The sequence below is a fragment of the Pituophis catenifer genome, unplaced genomic scaffold (assembly GCF_029215685.1).
Source record: "Pituophis catenifer annectens isolate HBS135680 unplaced genomic scaffold, rPitCat1.0.hap2 SCAF_10, whole genome shotgun sequence".
In the NCBI taxonomy this organism is placed as follows: domain Eukaryota; kingdom Metazoa; phylum Chordata; class Lepidosauria; order Squamata; family Colubridae; genus Pituophis; species Pituophis catenifer.
In genome coordinates, this window is record NW_027256890.1 from 18,160,916 (window position 1) to 18,177,544 (window position 16,629).

General features: G+C 46.2%; 2 protein-coding genes across 6 annotated transcripts in view; one reads left to right on the plus strand and one right to left on the minus strand.

The window, feature by feature from the left end:
- Nucleotides 1-16,629, plus strand: part of LOC139321993 (trichohyalin-like) — a 44,568-nt gene that overhangs the window by 17,435 nt on the left and 10,504 nt on the right. For 2 of the 5 annotated variants that reach the window (XM_070950953.1, XM_070950954.1), the window contains exon 3: nt 13,145-13,591. The exons of 2 other annotated variants lie outside the window; for them this stretch is intronic. In XM_070950953.1, coding sequence (XP_070807054.1) covers nt 13,336-13,591 — 256 coding nt within the window. In that variant the 5' untranslated portion in view covers nt 13,145-13,335. Of the gene's footprint in view, nt 1-10,167; nt 10,203-13,144; nt 13,592-16,629 lie in introns of those variants that run through there. One more of the 5 variants, XM_070950955.1, reaches the window with a different exon arrangement.
- S100A11 (S100 calcium binding protein A11) lies at nt 3,166-13,005 on the minus strand. Its single transcript, XM_070951469.1, has 6 exons — nt 12,847-13,005; nt 11,669-11,827; nt 10,659-10,820; nt 7,638-7,784; nt 4,165-4,323; nt 3,166-3,450 (listed from the first exon to the last, which is right to left on the minus strand). Exons 1-6 carry the CDS (start codon nt 12,847-12,849, stop codon nt 3,289-3,291), a joined length of 792 nt encoding a protein of 263 aa, XP_070807570.1. The 5' UTR covers nt 12,850-13,005; the 3' UTR covers nt 3,166-3,288.

A 16,629-nucleotide genomic window follows, 5' to 3' on the forward strand; every position in this document is an offset into this window, starting at 1 on the left:
CACCAAATCGAGGTGTGCATGCACAGTGCATGCCAAAAGGCATGTGGTAAGTAGAACAGTGCATGAGAGGGGGAGGGGTGATCAGGTGTAGCGTGCAATCATTTTTTTTTTCTTTTAAAAGCATTGCTTTCAAAAGTTAAAAAAAAGCCTCTGATGATCGTGCTGCTCAGCTGTGATCGTCAGAGGCTTTTTTTTAACCTTTTAAAAGCATTTTTTTCTACAACCCAAAAAAATGCTTTTAAAAGCCTCTGACGATCAGGCAACTCAGCTGGGATCGTCAGAGGCTTTTAAAAGCATTTTTTTATAACCTCTTCGGCCGATTTAGATTAGCTAGAAAGCAGGAAATCCGACCAGTCTAGCTAATATAAATCGCGCCTGACAGCTGATCGTCGGAAATACCAGTTTGCCCAAACCGGGAGCATTTTTTACTAGCGGTTCGGGAGAACCGGTCTAAACTGGTAGCATTTCACCCTTGGATAGGACCACATGGTTTGGGGTCCTGGGAGTGGGGGGAAGGAAGAGATGCTGAGAGTGCCCCAGTTTTATGCCCTCTCTTGGCTTTTGAATTTGAGCTTGTATTCTGATTGGTTGTCAGACTCCCACGGGGCCATGCAGGGGCAACTCTGTAGGCTGTCCTGAGTCCCAAGCTTGGTTGACTCTTGCTGGGTGATGATGTAATGAAAGGTAGATCTTTGTTATGTAGACTAGACTGGCCCATGCCTTAATGGCCCATTGACAAAGGGTGCGTGTGAGTTTTTGGCTCCCTTTTAGGGGAAATATTCTGCGCTTTTAATATTTCCTAAAATATTTCATTTTCCTAGGAGAGGGGTAGGTGCTAACTTCCTACATACGGTTGCCAAAGCAGGTGATAATATTTGAGGCACAGCAGTAGAGGAAGACTACAAGAGGAGGGAAGAGGAAAGAAAAACAAAAAACAAAGGCAGACACCCATCTCAAGATTGGGTTTTTTATATGTGTGTGTGTGTGTAATCCCAGCGGGTTCTATGACTCAGGGAGAAGTGTGTGATGCAAACAGCTTGACTAATTTGTGCGATGTGCCCAGATTGAGTTGTGCAATGGAGATTTCGCATCGGCGGCAGGGGCCTTAAACCATGTTGCCTTGGAAGGCAAATATTTGTGGATTTTTCCTCTGCTGGGTGGATCTAGAATCACCTCCCTGCACCTGTCACTCCATGAACCAAATTAGGTGCAGCCTCACCTGGTATAGCCCCCCCTTTATTTTCTGGGAGAGCTGTACCACTGTGGGAACTCTGAGCTTAGGGGAAGCCCATCCGAACGCCCTTTGCCCCCCAGAAGGATGAGAAAAACCCAGGCGACAGGAAGAAGCAGTGGGAAAAAGGTTGAATATTTCTTTCCAGCACGAATGGGGTGTCAGAAAGGAAGCGAGACCAAAAAATAAATAAATGAAAAATTGCAATCAAAGCTCAGGAATGTGTAGTGGGTAAAAAATGGGACACCATGACATCCGGGAGGGTGGGCGGAGCCTCCTGCAGCCACCGCTACCGTTTCGCCCGAACCGGATAGAACCGGCTGAATATCACCACTGGGGTAGTTGTATAAACACGGGCGAGGGCTTCTCAACCTCGGCGACTCAAAGATGGGTAGACTTCAACTCCCAGGATTCCCCAGCTGGCGTGGAATTCTGGGAGTTGAAGTCCGCCCATCTTCAAGTGGCTGTAGTTGAGAGAAACAGCTTTAAATAGGTTTCATTTGATTTCAGCCTGTGGCAGGTTGGTGCCGATTAAGAGGAGGAGGGGGAGGAGGAAGAGGAGGGGGAGGAAGAGGGGGAAGAGTGGGAGGAAGAGGAGAAGGGGAAGGGGAGGAAGAGGAAGAGGGGGAGGAAGAGGAGGAAGAGGAAGAGGGAGGAAGAGGAGGGAGGAGAGGAGGAAGAGGAAGAGGAGGAAGGAGGAGGAAGAAGAGGACAGGGAGGAAGAGGAGGAGGAAGGAGGAGGGGAGGAGGAGGAACTACAAAGCACCTGATTTTTGCAAATACCAACTCTTGGTGACACAGCCATTATTCACCGCTGGTGACAAATAGCTGAAACGGAATTCTTGGTACAGAGAATGTCGGAGATCCGGTTATGTATCTGGGTGTGTTTTGCCAGAGTTCAAAATGCATGTTGGAGGACATAAATTATAGATATTTTATATATGCGTACTGCCCTCTAGTGGTTCAACCTGGTACGGCCCATTTAGGAAAGGCGCACATTACATTTTTTTAACACCGTTTTTGCAGAGTGTACAGATAAAAAAAAAAAAGTGAAATTTGTGAATTTGCCCCATTTTACGACCTCGCTGGCCGCAGTTGTTCAATGAATCACTGCAGTTGCTAAGTGAGGAACACGGTGGTTGTGAACTCGGCTTCCCACTGGACTCGGCTTGTCAGAAGGTCACAAAAGGGGATCCCTGTGACCGTCGTAAATGTGAGCCTGTGGCCAAGCATCTGAATTTTGATCACGTGATCCTGGGAATGCTGCAACGGTCATAAGCATGAAAAAGGTTCCTAAGTCCCTTTTTTCCGGTGCCGTTGTAACTTTGAACCGTCAATAAATGAACGGTTTAATTAATTTAATTTAATGAATTAAATTTATATGCCGCCCCTCTCCAAAGACTCAGGGTGGCTCACAATACATTTAAAAAAATAATTATTAAAAAAAAAACATTGTAAGTCGAGGACTACTTGTACAGTATTTAAAAAAGATTTCCTGCTGGAAAATATGTCTGACTCTCCTTTAGCGTCAACCCAACCAGCGGAGGAGTTTACATCGTGTGAGGTGTCCCTTCAGACAGGGTCAAATAAATCTATACCGTTACCTTGAGGTAAGTTAGATAAAGGTAAGATTTACAAATAGGTAATAAATAAATCAAATAAAATCCAGTCCGGCTAGACGTCTTAAAGGCCTGATCGACTGTTCATACCCTGTCCTGCCACATAGAATGCTACCTGCCGTGTTGCCCTGCTCCTTCCCCAAACACAGAGGACTAGCACCTTTATTTTTAAAACCCAAATTGTTTCGGAGTCAGGGTTCAGATGTCTCGATTCCTTTTCAACCAAGGCTAACTTTCCCAGTCCTGCAAATACGTGACTCCGTGTGATCAACGCAGCTCTCCGCTCCTATGTGCGCGGACAAACCAGGAATCTGCTTTTAATTCTCGATTTTATTCAAATTTTAACAAGGAAAACAGAAAGAGTAAAGGATGTCGTACACACCCTTCCCTGATTTTGGAATGCTTTGGATGACAAGGTTTGAAATCGCTCTGATGCCTTCACAGTCTTTTGTGGGGCTCGGGCGCAGATGCCATGTGTACATGGCAGGCCGTGGCCAAGCCTCCGATGAGGTTCAAGAACTCAGGAAAATCCAACTGCCCATCATTATTCATGTCCAGCTTTTTCATCATACGGTCGACGACGCCCGGATCTTTCTGGCTCTGCAAAGGATCAAAAAAAAAAAGATCATAGGAGACCAGTTTTTTGGAACCTCCCAGAATGAATTTTTTGAGGGATAATGGGTCAAAAATCTCGTCAGACCACGCCTGGAATCCTGCGTTCAGTTTTGGTCACCAAATTCCAAAAAAGAGGTTGAGACTTTGGAAGAAGTGTAGAGAAGAGCTAACTAGGAAGATGAAAGGCCTGGAGAAACATAGGAAGAACGGTTGCAGGAATTGGATATGGCCAGTCTAGTGAAAAGAAGGACTAGGTGGGACATGAGAGCAGTCTTCCAGTATTTGAGGGGCTGCCCTAAAGAAGAGGGGGTCAATTTATTTTCCAAAGGACCTGAAGGCAAGACAGGAAACGATGGATGCTAATCAAGGCGAGAATCAACCTTGAACTAAGGAGAAACTTCCTAACAGTGAAAACAATTAACCTGTGGAACTGCTTGCCACTAGAAGTTGTGGGTGAGCTAATACCATTTTCGTCCTCCCCAGGCTCCAAGAAAGCCTCTGATCGAACCCTCCTTCGCATTGTTCCCATAACAGTGAAAACATCGAACTAGGCCTCGGTGCCTATCCTGGGGTTGCAATTCTACATCTCCACCACCGGGGAGAGCCCATACCCCACGAAGCAGGATTCCTAAACTGAATCCTTGGGAAAGAAAAGGTTTCCCAAGTATATCGAAGAGAGACATAAACCGTAAAACATACCTTGGTGAAAGAGGCCAGCTCCGTGTCCATGAATGTTTTGAATTCGTTTTTGGAGAGAGTACTGCTCTTTCCGTCCTTCCCAGCATAGCGCTGAAAGACGGCCAGCAGCGACTCGATGCAACGCTCGGTTTCGGTGGGACCCACGGGGTACCTGGACGACTGCGGAAGTGAAAAAGTTGCATTTTTTAAAATGTGCCCCTTTCACTTCGGGTTATCGCAACAACGCACGCTTCACTCAAAGAAGCATCTTGTTTCCAACGGGAGCCCGAAGGGACAGGAGAGGCGAGGGCTTGGCCCGAATGAAATTGACTAATGAACCAGTGGAATAATTTGCCTCCAGAAGTTGTGGGTGCTCCAACTAACTATCGAAGACACAAATTGCCAGCAAATCGTTAATTCTCAGTGGTGCGTTTTGCAAATTTAAATAATAGACGGGGAATAAGTGCTATGTTAAACCCGTTAGCTGCATTTTGTGAGCCTAGAACAATATTTTTCAACTTTGGCCTTTGGAAGAGGGGTGGATTTCAACTCCCAGAATTCCCAGAAGAGTGTCTGAGAGATTCTGGGAATTGAAGTCCACTCCTCTTTCCCAGTTCCCAAGGTTGAGAAATGCCGGCCTTAGAACATGGATTAATTTCAGAAGTAATGAAGTTTGGATGAATTTCAGAGCTAATGAAGTTTGCCTGCCTGCCCCCTGCCGGAGTTGCTTTTAAATTTTAAGAGGGTCTTTCAAATAAATTGACCCCCAAGTGTGGAAATTCAGGATAGGCCCAGGAGAGGAGAGGCACTCCCATTAATATCCCAACAGCCAATTCAGTGAGGGCACTCTGCCCATACCCAGAGGCTGTTCTTTCATTTGCAGATCAAAACTTGCTTGTTTGCCCCCTAGCGGCCTCGGCTGGAACTTGGTTTTTGCTTGCAACGACAAAACTGTCCAACAGGAAAGACGTCAATTCTTGGCTCGAGAAAGAGAGAGTGCTCTGGTTTTTTTTTTTTTTTTAAAGATATAACGTATTTGGCAATGTGCGCACACAGACACACAACTTGGCAATTTCGGAGGAGAGCCACTCATCAATTTGGCCCTGCCCTTGCAACATAAACTCCTGGGAACCAAAAGCCGCAGAACAAACTTACATTCTTCTCCAATCTTTCTCCCGGCCCCAGTAACCGCTTAGTTGCATTCACACAACACTTCCTGGTTACTGAATGAACCATCTTTGTGGATTCACCCAAGATGTTTGGTGTTACACTTCGAGTGTACACAGATAGAGGTGCTCCATCACTGGAGATTTTAAAGAACAGATCGAACCATCATTCATCTGACATGAAACAGGGTCTCTTGCTCGAGCAGGGGGTTGGTTTAGAAGACCTCCAAGGTCCCTTCCAACTCTGTTGTTCTGTTAGCCCATCGGTACCCCACGCACACACAGACAAACTTACAACAAACTCAAATTAGATGAGTAAATGGTAGATAGGCCCCCATCCAGGTTTTAACCTGGTCGAATTCAGCATAGGGTGAATTTCCTTCTTTTTAAAATACTAACGAATAACGTCCAGCGTAGTTCACCAATATATTTTGCCTACAAGAATGTGTAACTCAAGATTTGGGGTGTGTCTTGGTATAACTCTTCTTGCCTAGTCCTTTGTTCTGTTCTCCTTCTGCACCAGTAAGCGTTTTCTCCTACTACTACTCCTTACAAGCTGACTTTGTGAAAAATCAGCCAAGAAGATTATTTTGAGATCTTTTTTTTCTATGGCTGATAGTTACCAATCGAACCACTCCCCGAAGTGCAGAAATGGTGATTTTTTTTAATTTTTTTTTGCAATCTGCACTTAGCAACGATATAACAAGAGACCTGGAGTGGGGTCTCTAGAGGGTCTCTAGGTAGAAATCCTCCTCCCAGGATCGTAGGGGAAGGCAATTAAGCTGTAAGACCCCACCTCTCTCTAATTCCTGCCTGGCCTGCAGCTCAAACTAAAGAGCTGCTTTTCTCCTTGGCAGTGTTTGTAGGCCTCGAACCCTCGTGCGGCAGACCGAAGTCCAACCGGTTAACAATCTGACTTCTGCCTAAGTCTTCCCCTGTTGAACTTCGCTCCCTTGGAAATTTTTTGCAGAAGGAACCCTGAGCCATTATGGAATTCGAGAAAGCTTGTCCCCCAGTGCAGCCACACCCTTTCCTGCTAAAATAAAATGGAAAACCACAACCCAAAATGACTTGACCGCCCGCTACACTCTGCTCCTCTGACCTTGCAGGAAAGGCAAAACCAAATTTTCTATCCTTGGGCGAGGGGGATATACATATATATATTCTGGTGAAAAACTCACATCCTTGGTGGCATGGACACCGACCACGTTTTGAAACACAGAGATGTAGGGAGGGAGGGAGAGAGAGAGAGAGAGAAAAGGATAGATTGAGACAAAAGAAAGAGACAGGGAGAGAAAGAGAGAGAGTCAAAGAGAAAAGGATAGGCAGAGACAAAAGAGATAGAGAGACAGGGACAAATAGAGAGACAGAGAGAGAGAGAAAGAGAAAGAGAGAGTAAAAGAGAAAAGGATAGGCAGAGACAAAGAGAGAGAGACACACACAGAGAGAGTCAAAGAGAAAAGGATAGACAGACAAAAGAGAGAGAAAGACAGAAAGAGACAAAGAGAGAGAGAGACAGACACAGAGAGTCAAAGAGAAAAGGATAGGCAGAGACGAGAGAGAGACAGAGACAGAAAGAGAGAGAGAGTCAAAGAGAAAAGGATAAGCTGAGACAAAAGAGAGACAGAGAAAAAGAGTCAAAGAGAAAAGGATAGACAGAGACAAAAGAGATAGGGAAACAGACAGAGAGAGAGAGGGAGAGAGAGAGTCAAAGAGAAAAGGATAGGCAGAGACAAAAGAGAGAGAGACAGAGACAAATAGAGAGGAAGAGAGAGAGTCAAAGAGAAAAGGATAGGCAGAGACAAAAGAGAGAGAGACAGAAAGAGAGAGACAGAGAGACACAGAGAGAGACAGAGAGAGAGAGAGACAGAAAGAGACAGAGAGAGAGAGAGACAGAGAGAAGGGAGGTGGAGGTGGACGAGAGCCACGCCTTGGCCTTCTCTGCTCTCCAGGCTGCTGGTGGAGGAATCCTAGCACTCCACTTCCCATCATCCCCACCCACTTAGGGGGTCTGTGGAGCAGGGGAACTGGAGTCCCCACCCAGGCTGAAAAGTCTGGAACTGTCCAGAGGGGACGCCAGGAGAAAGAAGTCGGATTCGGTGAACTTTTGGGTCATTCCAGCTGTTGCCCATTTCTCCTCCTTCCCACGGTGTCATTTTTTCCCCTTCTCCTCCAGCCAATTTTCCCTAGCTCTGTGTTTTTTTGGGGAGGGCTTCCTTCCCTCTCCCCCCCCATTGCAAACAGAGAAAGAAACACCCCTCCCTATTTCTGTCTTGGCATACTTCAGAGGAGGCATCCTCCTCCAAGCCAAGGCCTGGGCGCGCTTACCATAGCTTTGGTCGGCAACTGGCTGGGCAGAGAGGAAAGTTGGCTGTTGCTGGTGAGCTGGTTGAAGACCGGAGTGGTGAAGGGAGGGTTCGGCCCCTCCCCGGTTGAGTCACGCCTGTCTCTTCCCCGCCTGTTCAAGAATTTTGGCTAAACACACACTCAGGCTAACACACAAGTAAAAAAACCCCTACATGCCCCACCTTATTTCATTCACTCAGGAATGTGCTTAAAGGGAAGTTGGATTTCTTTTTCCCGTTAACCCACTCAGGCCCACTCTCTTTTTAAATTTTGCAGAAATCACCAACAAACAGGTGAGAAACCAACTGGTTGAGCTTTCCCAGCAGTTAGGAATCAGCTTCAAAGACTTCCCAGCTGGTTCGGCTGAGAAAAAATAAATCTCCCTTTGTGTATAGCAGGCCGATATTCAACTGGTAGCGATCTGACTTCAGCCTAAGCTTTCAATCTATTTCAATAATGAAAAGAAGGACCAGGGGAGACATGATAGCAGTCTTCCAATATCTCCGGGGCTGCCCCAAAGAAGAGGGAGTCAAGCTATTCTCCAAAGTCCTTGAGGGCAGGACAAGAAGCAACGGGTGGAAACTAATCAAGGAGAGAAGCAACCTAGAACTAAGGAGAAATTTCCTGACAGTGAGAACAATTAATCAGTGGAACAACTTGCCACCAGAAGTTGTGAATGCTCCAACACTGGAAGTTTTTAAGAATATTTTTTTGAACCCCGAAATAAGCACTTGGCCTTATTTTTGGGGAGGTCTTATTATTTTGGGGCGTGTGGAGCAAGATGGGGACTCCTCTTGCCATCTTACCTGATTTCCAGCTCTGTGTTTAAATATTTTCGGGGAGGGCTTATTTTCTGGGGGGGGGAGGCTTATTTTAGCGCATGCGCTCAAAAGCCCGATTGGGCTTATTATCAAGGGATGTCTTATTTTCGGGGAAACAGGGTATTATCCAGGTGAAACGCAAAAGAAACTCAGCAGTCTGGATGCTTGGAAGTCCATTCCCCCCCCCCATTTTGAATTTCTCCCAAAATCTGGGAGCCAAATCTTAAAATACATGGAGGAAAAAAACAAATTTGCCTTGTTGTTTGGTTTTAATCCCCCCCACTTTTTAGAACCGCATCTGCCACTTTCCAAATGTGGGCAAAGGGTTTTGCGATGCTTCCGAGCAAGCAGAAAAATGTGAAGGAAAAAAAAATAACATTGCCCACAACAGAAAGAGGAGTTCTGTTTGCAAAAAGGAAGGATGCAAAAAATGTGGATTTTTTTTACAGAGTTGGGTTGAAGCCGACGCGAGTATTTTCAGAATTCGGTTTTTGGATTGAACCGGAAATCAAACCCAACGGCCTTACGATCAAATTTCTTCCCCAATTCCTAATTTATACAGTGCTGAAAAAATAACAGGAAACCAGTTTTCTGCAGCGCTTTAATTTTCCTTTGTGCAAAGGGGCCGCAGAGGGGTGAGTCATCCCCCTACTCCTCTGAGTAAACGCAGAGAAGAAGAACAGAAAAAAAAAAGAGTTGGAGACAGACATTTTTTCCCCGTTGTCTTGTGCCAAGAGACAGGCGCTAACTTTGCCACATGCCAGCTATCACCGCTTATCCTCTTCTAGAATATACCTGGAGGCTTTCCCCATAACTATGAGGACTAGAACCTTGGCGTTTCTAAAAAGAGATCCCTGTACCCAGGGCTGAATTTGGTGTGTTTTCCACTCTGCTTTCATCAGGACTGGATATGAGTGTAACTAATGTGCAGTTGGGATTTTATGAATTAAAGTCAGTATTTTCTGCCACCTCTACTTGCAGGAGAGAAAGAAAGAGAGAGAGCAAGAGAGAAAGAAAGAATGAAAGAAAGAAAGAGAACAAAAGAGAAAAATAAAGAAATAAAAAGAAAAAGAGAAAGAAAGAAAGAAAAACGAAAGAAAGAGAAAGAGAGAGAAAAAGAGAAAGAAAGAAAGAAAAAGAAAGGACATAAATTATAGATATTTTATATATGCGTACTGCCCTCTAGTGGTTCAACCTGGTATGGCCCATTTAGGAAAGGCGCGCATTACATTTTTTAACATCAGTTTTGCAGTGTACAGATAAAAAAAAAATGAAATGTGTGAATTTGCCCCATTTTACGACCTCGCTGGCCGCAGTTGTTCAATGAATCACTGCAGTTGCTAAGTGAGGAACATGGTGGTTGTGAAACCGGCTTCCACCTGGACTCGGCTTGTCAGAAGGTCACAAAAGGGGATCGCTGCGACCGTCGTAAATGTGAGTCCCTGGCCAGGCGTCTGAATTTTGATCACGTGATCCCGGGAATGCTGCAACAGTTGTGTGAAAAATGGTCCTAAGTCACTTTTTTGGGAGCTGTTGTAACTTTGAACCGTCACTAAATGAACTGTTGTAAGTCGAGGACTACCTACCTGTACAGTATTTAGAAAAGATTTCCTGCTGGAAAATATGTCTGACTCTCCTTTAGCGTCAACCCAACCAGCGGAGGAGTTTACATCGTGTGAGGTGTCCCTTCAGACAGGGTCAAATAAATCTATACAGTTACCTTGAGGTAAGTTAGATAAAGGTAAGATTTACAAATAGGTAATAAATAAATCAAATAAAATCCAGTCCGGCTAGACGTCTTAAAGGCCTGATCGTCTGTTCATACCCTGTCCTGCCACATAGAATGCTACCTGCCGTGTTGCCTGCTCCTTCCCCAAACACAGAGGACTAGCAGCTTTATTTTTAAAACCCAAATTGTTTCGGAGTCGGGGTTCAGATGTCTCGAACGATTCCTTTTCAACCAAGGCTAACTTTCCCAGTCCTGCAAATACGTGATTCCGTGTGACCAACGCAGCTCTCTGCTCCTATGTGCACGGACAAACCAGGAATCTGCTTTTAATTCTCGATTTTATTCAAATTTTAAGAAGGAAAACAGAAAGAGTAAAGGATGTTGTACACATCCTTCCCCGATTTTGGAATGCTTTGGATGACAAGGTTTGAAATTGCCTAGGTGCCCTCATGGTCTTTGGTGGGGCCCGGTGGTGGGCGGGGATGCCACCTGCGCATGGCAGGTCAATGCCAGACTTCCGATGAGATTCAAGAACTCGGAAAAGTCCAGCTTCTCATTGTTGTCCCTGTCCAGGGCTTTCATCATACGGTCGACAACGCCTGGATCTTTCTGGTTCTGCAAAGGATCAAAAAAAAAAAAAAAAGATCATAGGAGACCAGTTTTTTGGATGAAAAAACTGAATTCAAAATGAATTTCTTGAGGGATAATTGGTCAAAAACCTCGTAAAACCACACCTGGAATCCTGTGTCCGATTTTGGTCACCACGTTATGAAAAAGAGGTTGAGACTAAAACATAGGAAGAACGGTGGCAGGAATTGGATATGGCCAATCTAGTGAAAAGAAGGACTAGGGGGGACATGAGAGCAATTTTCCAGTATTTGAGGGGCTGCCCCAAAGAAGAGGGGGCTCGATTTATTCTCCAAAGCATCTGAAGGCAAGACAGGAAACAATGGACGGACGCTAACCAAGGCGAGAAGCAACCTGGAACTAAGGAGAAACTTCCTAACCGTGAAAACAATTAACCTGTGGAACTGCTTGCCAGCAGAAGTTGTGGGTGACCCAACACTGCAAGTTTTTAAGAAGAGATTGGACAACCATTTGTCAAACGGTATAAGGTTTCCAGCCTGGCACTTGGACTAGAAGACCTCTTTTATTCTGTTATCTCAGCATTTTTCACGGGACACATCCTGGTAAGAACTCTGACTGGAAACAGCACTCCAAATAGCTCTTTTTTATTTATTTATTTGTTTGTTTTGAAATTGTTGATCGAACCCTCCTTTGCCTTGTTCCCATAACAATGAAAACATCGAACTAGGCCTCGGTGCCTATCCTGGGGTTGCAATTCTACAACCCCACCACCAGGGGGAGCCCATACCCCACGAAGCAGGATTCCTAAACTGAATCCTTGGGAAAGAAAAGGTTTCCCAAGTATATTGAAGAGAGACATAAACTGAAAATCATACCTTTGTGAAAGAGCCCAGCTCTATGTTCATGAATATTTTGAATTCTTTCCTGGAGAGTGTGTTGCTGTCTCCATCTCTCCCAGCATAGCTCTGGAAGACGGCCAGCAGTGACTCGATGCAACGCTCGGTTTCGGTGGGACCCACAGGGTACTTAGACGACTGCAGAAGTGAAAAAGTTGCATTTTAAAAAATGTGCCCCTTTCGCTTCGGGATATCGCAACGATGCACGCGTCAATCAAAGAAGCATCTTGTTTCCAACGGGAGCCCGAAGGGAGAGGAGAGGCGAGGGCTTGGCCCGAATGAAATCGACTAATGAACCGGTGGAATAATTTGCCTCCAGAAGTTCTGGGTGCTCCAACTAACTATCGAAGACATGAATTGCCAGCAAATCATTAATTTCGCTAATTGTCAGCGGTGCATTTTGCAAATTTAAATAATAGACGGGGAATAAGTGCTACGTTTAACGTACCTTTTTCCGCTTTTCAACAAAATAACATCTGCAAAATCTCCCACCACCCCTTCGGAAACAACTTTCTAATTTTTATGGAGATGCTATGAATTATTTGGGGAGTGGCTCACTCCTGTGAGTAAAAGAGCTTGTTCGCTCGCTCTGGGGGGGGGGAACTCCAGTTCCCATTGTCCCCCATCTGGTTGAGAATAAGGGATAACCAACTAACCTTTAAGAAGAACCGAGGGAGTGAAACACTAGGGCAGTGATGGCTAACCTTATCTGGACCGAGTGCCCAAAACGCACATGCCCATGTGAAAATGCACGTGCACCCGAACCCACAAAATGCAGTGTGTGCCCCCCCCGCAAATGCCCCACTTCCACGTATACATGTATGCCCCTTCATGCCCTGTCCCTAGCTCCCACGTATGCATGGCAGAGATCCGGAGACCAGCTGGCTGCTGGGAGCTGAACTGGGGCGACGGCTCACATGCCATCAGAGAGTGCACTGTGTCTTCGGAGAAAAGCGGCATACAAATTGAACAAATAAATAAATAAATAAGAGATTTATTATCGACAGAAACCAGGAATCCTGGCTCTGTGGTTTTTTTGGGTGGGGGTGGGGGGTTTCCTTCCCTCCCCTCCCCCCCTTGGGTTGCAAACAGAAACCCCTCTGTCTTGGCATACTTCAAAGGCATCCTCCTCCAAGCCAAGGCCCAGGTGCACTTACCATAGCTGTGCTTGGCAACTTGCCGGGCAGAGAGGAAAGTTGGCTGTTGCTGGTGAGCTGGTTGGAGACCAGAGTGGTGAAAGGAGGGTTCAGCCCCTCCCCGGTTGAGCCAACACCTGTATCTTCCCCGACTGTTGAGCAATTTTGGCTAAACGCACACTCAGGCTAACACACACAAAAAAACCCCACACGCCCCACCTTATTCCACTCACTCAGAAATGTACTTAAAGGGAAGTTGGTTTTTCTCTCCGGTTAGCTCACTCACTCACTAACTCATTTCTCTTTCTAAATTTTGCAGAAATCACCAGCCAACAGGCAGGAAAACAACTGGTTGAGCTTTCCCAGCTGCTAGGAATCAGCTATATTTCGGTTTTGAAGACTTCCCAGCTGGTTCGGTTGAGAAAAAATGAATCTCCCTTTGTGTGTAGCAGGCCAATATTCAACTGGTAGCGATCTGACTTCAGCCTAAGCTTTCAATCTATTTCAATAATGAAAAGAAGGACTAGAGGAGACATGATAGCAGTCTTCCAATATCTCAGGGGCTGCCCTAAAGAAGAGGGAGTCAAGCTATTTTCTAAAGCCCCTGAGGGCAGGACAAGAAGCAACAGGTGGAAATTAATCGAGGAGAGAAGCAACCTAGAACTAAGGAGAAATTTCCTGCCAGTGAGAACAATTAATCAGTGGAACAACTTGCCACCAGAAGTTGTGAATGCTCCAACACTGGAAGTTTTTAAGAAGAGATTGGGTAACCATTTGTCTGAAATGGTATAGGGCCGTGATGGTGAATTTACGGCATGTGTGCCACAGGTAGCACACAGAGCCGTATCTGTGGGCACACAAGCGTTGCCCTAGCTCAGCTCCTGTGCACATGTGCATGGCAACCAGCTGATTTTCAGGCCTTCCGTGCCCACCGGAAGTCGGGAAATGGGCCATTTTTGGCCTCCGGGGGGTGGGGGTAGGGGTGGGAAGGCTGTTTTCGCCTCTGGAGCCTGGGGAGGGCAAAAAATGGGCCTTCTGGGCCCACCGGAAATCTGGAAACTGGCTGTTTCCGGCCTCTAGAGGGCCTCCTGGTGGGTGAGGGAGGCCGTTTTCACCCTCCCCAGGCTCCAAGAAAGCCTCTGGAGCCTGGGGAGGGCAAAAAACAGGCCCACCGGTAACCTTTTTGCCGTTGTGTGCCAAAAGTCGGGTTGGGGGAGTGTGGGGTGGTGGTTGTCACATGTGCATGTGTGGGAGTGCAGGGGGCATTGAATTTTGGGTGTGGGCATGCGTGCTCACGACCCCCCTACTCTGCCCTCCTACCGTTTTTTTTTTTTAAAGGGGTTTCTTTTCAGAAGAATTTTCTGAAGATAAGCTGACTTCCTTCTCCACCCTCTTACAAACTGGAAAAAGTCCAGCAGAGATTTTTTTTTTCAAAAAATAAAGAACTGCACGGTTGTGTGCTAATGAAAAGGATTGGGCAAAAATTCAGTAAGTGTTCCTTAGCAACCAAAAGGCAAGGTGTGTGTGTGTTAAACAGAGCCTGTGGCAACACCCAGGGGAACACAATTGCAGTGGTTGTGAAAGACGAAACCTCCCAGTTGCGTTTTTGCGGTTGTGTCTGTCCCAACCTTCCCCTTTGCAAGTTGTGACATGAACATGAACTTTAAAAAAAACAAAAACAAACTCTCATTGGCTCTTGAAACCAGCATTTCCACCGAATATTTAACCCCCTTGAATCCCGGCTGATTTTTCTGCGCTCTGCCCCTCCACCTTGTGGCCAACAGAGGAATCTCCCCCACTTTTTTAAAAAAAAATAAATAAGTAAGGAAATACTGCAGGATGAAAGAAACGGAAGGAAGGGGGAAGAATGGATGCATTCAATCAGAAGGAATTTATTGATATTTAGAAGAAAGATTCCTAAGGACACCGAAGGGAGGGGGGTCTACATCCATCTAGATTTGCTTCTTGATCACTCCAGGCAGAATTTGGGGTTTGCTTTCCTCATTGTGGGACGTGGTGGCTCAGTGGCTAAGACGCTGAGCTTGTCGATCAGAAAGGTCGGCAGTTCAGCGGTTCGAATCCCTAGTGCTGAGTAACAGGGTGAGCTCCTGTTACCTGTTCTAGCTTCTGCCAACCTAGCAGTTCGAAAGCACGTTAAAAATGCAAGTAGAAAAATAGGGACAACCTTTGTTGGGAAGGTAACAGCGTTCCGTGCGTCTTTGGTGTTGAGTCCTGCCGGCCACATGACCACGGAGACGTCCTTGGACAGCGCTGGCTCTTCGGCTTTGAAACGGAGAGGAGCACCGCCCCCTAGAGTCAGGAACGACTAGCACAGATGTGCGAGGGGAACATTTACCTATTACCTTTCCTCATCTTGTAACCTTCTGTGGAGTTTGGAAGGTATTTCAGAATCACTGAAGAGCGAAGGGGCTGATCGAGACCCTGATTATAGGAAAACCCAGATGATTACAGAGACCCCCTGCCTTTTTCTCACCCTAAGTTTACATTTCCATGGATACATTCCAAAGGGAAGAGATCAGGACCCCATAATACCCTTTGCTGGGTATCACTTTGGACCAAAAGGATTGATTTAGAGATGATTAGATTAACTGATTAGAAGAAAACTCAACAGGATCAAAGAACATCTGCAGAAAGAAAGGAAGACATGAAAGCAGAGTGGGCTCCAAGCTCGCATCTTCGTCCCAACTTCTAGGGTTGCTCCTGCTTCTTTTGGGCCAACAGATATTCATACAGCGGGTTACAAATCATGCACGATTTGCTTTCTACCAGAGAACTGCTTGGCTTCTCCATGATGGTTTGTTGGTCATCGTCCTCCAAAGGTGGCTGAGATTCCTGGGCCCATGAGCCACTTCCGTCATCTTCCTCCACGTTGGGTTCCTCCATTTCAGGTTGAGGAGCTTCTCCTTCACGGTGGACTTGCTGCTGGTTGAGAGCAACAGGTTCTTGAGCTTTGTCTCCCTCTTCAGCCGGAGATAATTCAGACTCACCTTCAGTTTGGGGGGCTGGTGTGGGATGGTATCCCTGGATCAAGCTTTCCTGGCCCTCAGTGATCTGTCGTTTGCTTGGTTGGGAGATAGCTCTCTTGCTTACAGGTGAACCTACCTGTCGTTGGACTTGGTCCACTCCAGCTTCTTGGGCTTCAGTTTGATGGTATTGCAGCCACCTACTTTGGGGACCTCTCCGTTCTGGTCCAGACAAACTTTGGCTCTCTCTTGTGGCCTGGTGGCTTTGTTCTGCCTTAGATTCTCCAGGCTTCCTTGATGGTTGAGATTCACCAGACTCTCGTGGCCTTTGGTCTCTCAGCAGATCAAGTTCACGGTCAGCAGTTTGATTGGAAAGAGAGGTGGCTTCACGTGGCTGAGTGCTGTCCCCCATATTATCTTGTGTTACTTCAGTATCCCTGAAATTAGGATCAGAGGACTGCACTGTCCTCTGTTGCTCACCATCCCTTCGGTCAATTTCATATGGGTTGGAAGGCTTCTGACCATCTTCTACTAGGTCAGTTTGTGTGTGGCTCCTCCATCTCTGGTCAACAGACTCACGTGATGGCATTCTCCTTGGTCGTTGATCATCTTTAGGGCCAACCTCATAGGTTGGGGATCTCCTCTGGTTGATCTGTCTTGTACCAGAGTCATGGGATGAAGTTCTTCTTTGGTCTTCACCTTCTCTTGAGCTAGCCTCATAAGTTTGGGTCTGCCTCTGATCAATGTTTTCATCATCAGAATCGTGTATCGAGGTTCTTTTCTGGTGCTCAGTCTCTCTGTGGTCAACATCACGGAATTG